A 9157-nucleotide genomic window follows, 5' to 3' on the forward strand; every position below is an offset into this window, starting at 1 on the left:
CAAGTGAAACTGGGTCCTAATTCAGCTCTGTCCATCAGGCAAGAGCTGGTGTGTTGTGTTGAAGTGTTTAATTGATTTTCAGAGCTGCTCAGGAAGCAGTCACAAGATTTCTCATCCTGTGTGAAGTCATCGTACCCAAGGTTTCTCTGCAATTTTAAGATTAATTCTGTATTTTTGTTTCTGAAATAGAGCTCTGCATGTGAATAGCTACTTAGTTCAGAGGGCTTTGTTCTGTTATTTTGAAGTACTAATTTATTTCAGGGGTAGGAAGTATGGTATAGGCCAAAACAACCTAAGAATGAGGACACTTGGATTTTATGGCTGAATTGAGTTGCCTTGTCCTTAAGGAAATTACTTGTGCCTCCAGATTGCTCTGGAAAGAGACAGCTATGGTTGCTGAGGTTTACCTCATATTTGGGCAGTTAGGAAATCCCCCTATAAAATGCTGTAGAGAATTTATTATCCCAGTATCCTAGGTGCCACAGGCTTACCCCACCACATAACCAACTATAAACATGTGAGTAATTCTTCTGTCTGCATGTTTAATGTTAAAAGTGTGCATGAGTCATTGCAGGAGGAAAAAAATGCAGGCAAAGAAGTACATAGTCACAACAGCTGCAGTTTCACTAGGTGTACCAAGTTAGTGAAGATATTTAAATGTTGTTGGAAACAAAACATGGAGAGTTCAGGGTGTTTCCTAGGAGGAACTGTGACTATCAGAGGGATGGTGTGCTTGCAGCCCCACTGGCCTTCAGGGGAATCCTGCTTGCTCAGAGCAGGCCTGCAGATAGAGGTCTGTGAACTGATGGCTGCTGAAGTGAAATGCGAGAGGTTTTTTCTAGATCCCATTAAATCTGTCTGTAACTTCAGTGGGACTAGGCATACCCTCCTGCCTCTGTTTGTTCTGCAACATGCTCAGCTTTGCTTCTGCTTTTCTTCCAGAGAGCTCAAGTGTCAGCTCACTGAAAACTGAGTTCACTTCACAATGCGAGTGTTAAGATTTGCAGCTGACTTTTATCTGCCTGTTTTTTCTGGCATCTTCTCCTGATGTTTGTTTGTTTGCTTCTTTCAGATGAAGCTACTAAACTTGTACATAAAGAGGGCCCAGACCACCAACAGTAACAGCAGTTCCTCTTCAGATGTTTCAACGCACAGTTAATGGAGATATGTGGACATATGTGTAGACTTAGAAGCAATCAACGGTGCCTCTCAGAGACCTTTCTGCTACTTTTCACTGGCGCGCTCCATCAGCTCAAGGAGGCCATGCAGATATTTATTGCAATCAGTATTTTAGACCCTTAAAAGCTTTTATGTAGAATCTTACTGGTATTGAATGTAAAGGAAGCAAGGTCTGTGTTGCAGTCTTCATTAAAAGTGAACAACCGAAAGCCATACTTAAACATATTTGTATAGCCTGCTGAAATCTTGGAAATATGTTTAGGTTAGTGTTCCAAAACTGAGTCCAAGAACCTGGACACACGTAAAGGTCAAACAAATCTTGTTGGTTTAGTTCACGCCCAGTTTTGGTTTCTGTAGTAGTTCCATGCTCTCTCCCCATGGCTGCAGCTGTTCTGCCTAGGTTCTCCTCTTTTTACAAGTCCTGTGGTCCTGTTTTGTACTCCCTTGACTAATGTGCAGGGCTCTCCATGGAGAGATCTTTGCAGATGTGGCTGTGATTGCAGCCTCGGATGCTTTAATACTGAGAGATATCAAGTGAGTAATGAAAAAGTAGGTTCTTTTTAAACATCTGAGTTTTTGTACATAGTTATTCTGACAGACCTCTGATGGGCTGATTTCTCTCTAACTGCTCTCCAGCCTGCTGTGCTGAGCAAAACAGCTGGGCTCTCACTCCTTTAATTGACTGTAAATACTTTTCCCTTCCCAATCCGTTTGGCTCTTTCCTATGTTCAAAAGACTCCTCAGTTTACCTGTTACACCTCAAAGGGAACCAGAGACCCAATTCTGGGACTGACGCCTATGATGGGACACTGGAGTTAGGTGGGTGTGTGTTGGATTAGGCTCTGAAGGTGTCTGTGGGTGGGCAGTGGGAGCTGGCAGGGCTGTATCATGGAGCTGCCTCATGAGGCCCAGCTGCATTTTTCTTGAATTCTGTTTCATCAAAGGGCTGATCTGCTGCTCTGACCTGACCCACTGGTGTTGGGTGGTGAATGGCTTGGTCCCCACAGCTCCTTTGTGCTTTAGGCAAAATGTTCATCCGGGAGGGCAGAAAGGGCATTTGAAACTGAACAAAAAAACCCCTGTGGAAGCACCTGCTGAGCCAGCTGGGACAGTGCTGGTTGCCTTGCTACAGCTCCCCTCTTGTGCCTGAAGAGCCTGCAGTACTGTTAGCTGCCTTCAGAAACCTCTTCCTTCCTGGTCAGCCCCATGCACAGCCCTGCTGGGTGCTCTGTGTTTTGGAGAGGTGTGGAGGGCCCTCACTGGGTATTGCTGTCAGCAGGGTGCTCTGGGTGAGGGTGCAGCGACACAGAACAAGTCAGACCCAAACCAGCAACACCTTTCCCCAAAGGGGAGACCCTTCTGTTTGCAGAGGGTGAGCTCCCCCCACCTCTGCCAGTCTCCAGGGGAAACAGGAGGATGCTAATGCTGTGTTTGGCCTGGGGCTGGATCCTGGCTGACAGGCATACCCACCCCAAACCTACAAATGGATCAGAATTGGGTTTTTGCCCCCTGTGATACAAGAAGATGGTGGAGCTGCAGATGTGGTGATGGATGTGTGCTCCCTGGCTGCTCTCAGTGCCTTAGTCTCTCTCCAGCCCCCTCCATTTCCCCTTGCGGGGGCTGAAGGGACACTTTGGTAGCCTACTGAGAATGAGTTTCCAGTACTGCAGCGGGGAGGGGAAGGCCCCATTGTTCTCCCTTTCCGTCTGTGCATCCCTGTGTGTCTCGGCTCCAGCCTCAAGGATCTGTACTGGGAGGTGATACTTGGTACCAGCTCCTCTCCCGGTCCCTGGCTCAGGAGGGGTTGGGGCTGGTGGGAAATGTGCAGGAGTAGACTGCAATGCTTGTCAGACCCTTTCCCTTCTGACAGGAGGGCGGAGGAGGTGACCTGCTTCTGCCTTTGTCAGGATGTGTCCAGGCTTTTGCTGGCTGCAGGGCTAGTTCCCTCATTTCTCCCAAGGAGTTATGCCATGGCAGGAGAAACCATGTGAACCTGGAGGGTGGGATTCCCCCAGGGTCTTCCTGCAGGCTCAGAAAAGCCATCCTTGCCGGAGGAAGGATTGGCTGCTCCGTGGTTTGTATCTCCCTTTCTGTGGACCATTCCTTTTAAACAACTTTCAGTATGCTTGTTAGAATATCCTTTTTTAAATTTTTGGTTTATTCAAATTAGTTTAACATGAATTTATTTTCCCTTTTGAGGAAATACTCAGCCGACTCGTTGGCAGCAGTTAGCTGTCTTGTTTGAGTTTTTAGTAATGGGTTTGGTTTTTTGTTGTTGTTTTGTTTGGGTTTTTTAACTTTTGCTCTCACTGCTTAGTATTTATGCTTTTTTTTTTTTCCTCCCCATCTCAGTTCAGCATCTTCTGTTCCAGTTCTGGGGTTCAGAAGGTCAGCATAGCTGACCGGATGGCGATTAGTCCCTCCCAGCTGTGATGGAGCTTGGTCCCATCACTGTTTTCTGTTGATTTTTTTATGATTTTTTTGAATGGCACACTGTAGCAAATCTCCAGGAATTGAATTCCTTCTCAAATGATTTTATATATTTTATAAAATCCTGAGAGTATGCACTGAGAGTGAACGCACTGTAACGTCCCTGAGCCAGCCCTGGCGCTGACACTACGGTAGGAGTTAACAGCTTCTCCTTCAACAGACACGTGGAACCTGCTGTGGCTCTGGCCACGAGCCTGTGTTTTCCCATCCTATTGGCACACTTGGGGCTGCAAGTGGTAGAACCAGGCCTTACTTTCTGCATCAGATTCTGTTCTGTTTGTCAACAGATGCTCATTAACGTGCTACTTAATTTTGTTATGTGAGTCAGTCGAGGACTGTTCATCCTTTGAGTACTCTAGCAGTATGTGATACCTGTATCCAGTAGAGAGCATTCTGCTTTTAGCTATTTATAAATCATTGCGTATATTGTACACAGTGAGGTTGTTCAGTATGTTGAACATGACCCCGTTTATTACTTTTGTTTTGCATTTCCTTTGAAGTACTCAAAGGGCTAGCTCTGAATGTCACCTCTGATCTCCAGTGTTCTGACTTCAACAAGCTGTACAATCATTTTTCTTTCTCTTCAACAAGCATAAAGGTCTCTCTGGCCACAAATCAGTGTCCATGCACGCTTGCAGAGACAGATCTGCACGCTGGCAGTGCCTCACCGCCCCGGTGAAGCTTGTGTTCACCTTCTCCTAGCAGTAGCCACCTACTGCAGCTGCCTTTTTTTGTTTTCCTTGCTGCCCATTATGCAGGGCTTCAATTTTTTCGTACCTTTAAAAGAAAAAAAAAAAAAGTAAAAAAAAAAGTGTATTTTCTTTGCCCACCATGCTTTAAAAGTCTGAATGGGAGAAAACTCTCAGCAGACAGCAGCTCCGGGCTGCAAGGTTGCCGAAATCTCAGATGTGGATGTTTTTTCTGCCATTGGCTGCACCAGTGCTCCGTGGGCATGGGCAAGTACCAGATCCATCCGCCCCACAGGTCTACGTACTGTAGTTCTCATGTAGTGCAGAAATATCGAGGCATGTGGCTTTCTTAAGGTACACTATGTGTGCTTGCCTGGATGACAATACAATACGAGACTGTCTTTTTTATTGCTTATTACTAGCTTACCAATAACCTGTTATAAGTAACGTAACTCGCATCTTTGTCATCAAAACCTTTTCTCCCCACCCCTTTATTTATCAAGCATAATATTACGTATTAAGGGAAAGAAAGCTAGACTTTGTAGAATACAGCAGGACGTTGCTAACGATGTTTTAAATGGGAAGTAAAAACTGCTCTGAAGAATGCCAGCCATGAGAAATGGCTTTGTTGGCACCGTGTTCATGCGCATGTATTTTTTTTTCTATTTTTTCCGCTTTTGTCATGTTACATCCATATCTGTATTTATATCTTATTTGTTTCACTTTTGAGTGTATCATGGCAATTGTACAGATGTTTTTGTTAACATTTATGTGATAGAATTTGCTAAAAAAATAAAACTAAAATAAAACCTTTTGAGTTTGCCCTAGAATAAGTGGAAGTTGGATTTCTTTTTGAGGGAGGAAGTATTAAAGTAGATTCGTTATGCAACATAGGTCCTCACTCCAGAAGCCTTTGCTCCTACAGGATTTGCTCTTATTCCTGTCCTGGCTGCTCTGTTTTCATGTGTTAATTAGAGAATGCCGGTGGTCTGGCTGTTCCCTACAGGCACCAGCCTGTGGGTGGCAGTGGGGTCAGCTGGCTGATGATCTTTTGGGGTGCTGATTTTCTGTTGTCAGCTTGTCAAAGCCTTTTGGAAGTCATGATTTTCGGGAAGTCATGATTTTAGGGGATTCCTGTGATGTTATAGAGCTGTATGCTGTTTGAAAGCTGATGGTCTTGTGCAAGGTCACCTAACTCAAGGAGCAAGGGCGTCAAAGGATGCTTGTGTTGTGAGGATCATTAAGAGAATTGCAGAGGTTTTAAAATGTGTGACAGTAGAAATTTGAGTGTTTGGGAAGGTGAAGGAATGCTGGAAACTGCACAGCTCCCTGCCTGGTACCGGAAGACGAAGAACTTTAGTGCATAGAAGCACTCAAATGCGTCTATGTTGTCCAGAAGAATAATAGCTCATCACAGTTTAAAAAATTGTAGTGAAATTGTGCTCTATACTAGGGAAACAGATTCCCTAATGCATGACTTTACCTTGACGCTATTGCTTTAGTCCTCAAATACCTTGTGGTGGCTGCAAGCAAGTCAGGAGAGCATGGGAGGTTCAGATTTTGTATGGGATGCTTTTCATATGAATATTCCCAGATGGAGGAGTACATGGAGAGGGTTATTGTATATGAGCACCAGCATGCAGGACATGGTGGTTCTGGCCATGCTAGATAAGGCACTGTTGCTTAAACTTGCCCTCTGTCTCTCCTCCTGCAAGAAAATTATCTGCCCTTTTACTCTTCAACTTGTTACTGAACTAAAGCAAGACTGTCAATATTTTTGGGAAGTGTCAGACAAATTCTAGTGGGTTTTTTTAGCTGCAGACCCTTCATAGCATCAGCAGCCTCACTGATGTCTCCTTTGCCCTGGTGCAGCCACTAAGCTCTGCCCATGCCAGCTCTTCTGCATCGAGGTTCAGGGGCCCAACTGGGAGCAAGGAGCACTGATCACTCTCTGTGCTGCAGATGGACCATTTCATGCCTGTGGTGGCAGGGTCAGTTTTGACACTGCTGAGTGTCAGAGCAGTACGAGGGAAGGTCCACCCTTGCCCAGTGACCCTGGCTTCTTCTCAGAGCACTTCCCATGTGTTTTTTTCTTCAGCAGTGGTTATAAAGAAAGGGAAGAGAAAATGAATAGAGCACTATCTCATCTGTGCCTTGTAAAACCCCAGATGCTGGCCTAAATTAGCCTTGCAGCCATGAGGGATTTGCAAAAGCTCTGAAGTCTGAAGCATTGCCTATGTGGTATTGGACAACTCGAGCTGGGCAGCTGGATTTCACTGACACGTGCTTAAGATGGTCAGCCCTTGCAAACCCCTTTGTGGGGGCTGAGGAGAGGGGCATTCCTCAGGCTCAGAAATGGGTCATTCTGGCAGTTTGTGCAAGACTCAAGCAGAGGGCTGTCTGCATGGCTGGAGGTCTCTTCTCCCTCCAAAGCACCAGGCAGCAAGGGTTGGGCCAGAGGAGGCTGGGCATTTGCCTACCCCATCTCCAGGGAGCAGCTCTCTATACCCTGTGACTGTCTTTTACCAAACCCTTGCAGTGTTTTTCAGGTTATAAGGAAGAAAGCCAAGATGGAGCTGCAACTGCTGGCTCAGGACAACCATTGCCAGATGCACAGAACTCCTCTCAGGGAAACTGTCTTCTCCCAGCAGTGACCTGTCTCTCCAGGCACTCACTGCCCAGGTCTGATATCCTGCTGATGTTGGAAAACACACAAATATGAGCCTTGGTGCTGAGACGTGCACCATGGGGGTTGCCAGCACAGGCCAGCCCTCTTTGCTGCAGGAGCAGTTCTGTGGGATACAACCCCAGCAAATGAAAAGCTCGACAGGAGCACTTGGAGAGGTTACTCCAAATGAAATACAGGAGCAGAAGAAAATAATCCTCTTGCTCAGTCTCCTGGCTCCTTCTGTGCTGGTTCTGTGTCTGAGACTTCAGTGTGTTGACAAGGGGGTGTTTGTTTACTGAACCACCTCAAAGTATCTGTCCCTTGTAACGCCTTTGTCACAAAGTTCCCTGTTGTCCTAAGCCATGATTGCTTCACAGATGGAGAATGAGGAATGGCTGTAATTGCTGGCTTAGATGGTTTCACTGGGCTGTCCCCTATGGTGGAGGGCCAGAGTTGCTGCCAGCAATTAAAGGTAGTTAGCAAATTCCTGGCAAGGGTGAAGGCTTGCTCTAAGCACTTGCAGCCTTTTCTCAATCCATTTGTCTGTCCTGGAGGGTCTGAACTGCTGCAGACTTCTTTGCAGCCCAACACTTTGCAAGCCCCCTCAAATTATTTTGCCACCCCTTCTCTCCCTCTGAGGGATGCGCTGAGGAGCAGCTCAGTGCATGTCAGCAGAGTTGCACTTCTGGACCAGGTGCCTTATCTTAATTTGCTCTGGGTAAAGAATAAGATGTTTTGGCTTAAAACCCCTGAGAAAGTGCAGCTCAGCTGGTCAGTGGTAACTTGTTAAGTTAAATAACTCCACTGCTTCTGGTTGTGCAACCCAATTGCTTGTGCAACCTTCATTTACCATCCCCAAGCAAATATCGCACACCCCTCGCTTCCCTTTAACAACCCAACACATTGTTCCTGCTTTGCCTTTTCATACACATACATGAAGTATGGAAAGGTCCCTCCCTGGTGAGCATGCCCCAGCCCTGGCAGGAGCCTGCTGGGAGGAGGCTCAGCACAGAAATGCATGTAATACTGACCTCAGGGAGGAGAGGACAGATCATAAATCTCCATCCCTTGCTGTGATGGCAAAAGTTCTGCAAGGCTTCTGAGAAGCTGCTGAGGCAACAAGGGCATGGAAGTCAACCCAAGTATCAGGCTGGGTTGGAGGGGGGGAGTCTCTTGCCAGCAGTCACTGGGAGCTTCTGTGTGTGTGTTTAAGTGCAGAGAAAAAACATCTCTCTTTGTGATCCCCAGTCATGGATCCATTTGTGGGTAATATGGGATTATAGCTACTATGTCCATGAAAAATGGGCTAGAGAAGGTTGTTTCTGTGGTAGGATCAGTCCCCAAGTGCCTGAACCATGTTCAACCGGCCCCTACCAGGGAAAAGTGCTCATGTGCAGATGGGAGGACAACTGCACCATGGCAGCTGCTCTGCTCTGCTCCCATGGGTTGCTGCAGCAATAGCACAGGAGATGCTTACATGTTTCAGGTTCTCCCTGGGGATCTGACTGCAGCCAAAGGCTCGGGAACTATTGGCCTGTTAAACCCAAATCAACATTGCTTTCTCATAACTTGGCAGGTACCACAACAGGCCAAGCAAAGCCAGTGCTATCCAAAAAATGGCTATTTATATCCAAACTCCAGTGTCAACCCCACAACCAGGAGCCAGCGACTCTCCTTGCTGCCTGGTGTGAGGATCAGTGGGAATGGACACTTGTCCCTTGGCACAGGTATGATGTGTAGGGACAATGCTCAGGAGTTTCAACCCACTGAGGGACCTGGAGCAGCTGGGGGGGCTCAGCAAGAACCAGCCACTCAGGTGCAATGGGAAGGCAAGAGCTGGCTTGGGAGCAGCAGAGGGGAAAGCAAAGGCAGCATAAACCAGACCGAGCTAACACGGGGCCGGGGGGATTACAGGGTGCCAGGGAAGCTGCTCACAAACACATCAGGGACAAAGCAGCCCTCCAGAGCTGAGGGGTAATGAGTAATTAATGAGGAGACGGATGAAATACATAATGACCCAAAAATGGCTGAGATAATGAACTCCTTCTCTTTAAATCCACCTTTAACAAGAAAGCCAAGGGAAAGGATTTAGATCAATTAAGAAGTAGAGAAAAGCAATCTTGTAAAAATA

The 9157-nt window shown here is 46.6% G+C and overlaps 1 protein-coding gene across 5 annotated transcripts in view; it reads left to right on the forward strand.

Moving 5' to 3' along the window:
• Positions 1–5191, forward strand: part of CLASP1 (cytoplasmic linker associated protein 1) — a 169686-nt gene extending 164495 nt beyond the window's left edge. For all 5 annotated transcript variants that reach the window (XM_051623080.1, XM_051623081.1, XM_051623084.1 and 2 more), the window contains one exon: positions 1073–5191. In XM_051623080.1, coding sequence (XP_051479040.1) covers positions 1073–1159 — 87 coding nt within the window. In that variant the 3' untranslated portion in view covers positions 1160–5191. The remainder of the gene's footprint in view (positions 1–1072) is intronic.
• The last annotated feature ends 3966 nt before the right edge of the window (positions 5192–9157 follow it).

Source organism: Apus apus, chromosome 6, assembly GCF_020740795.1.
Source record: "Apus apus isolate bApuApu2 chromosome 6, bApuApu2.pri.cur, whole genome shotgun sequence".
Classification (NCBI taxonomy): domain Eukaryota; kingdom Metazoa; phylum Chordata; class Aves; order Apodiformes; family Apodidae; genus Apus; species Apus apus.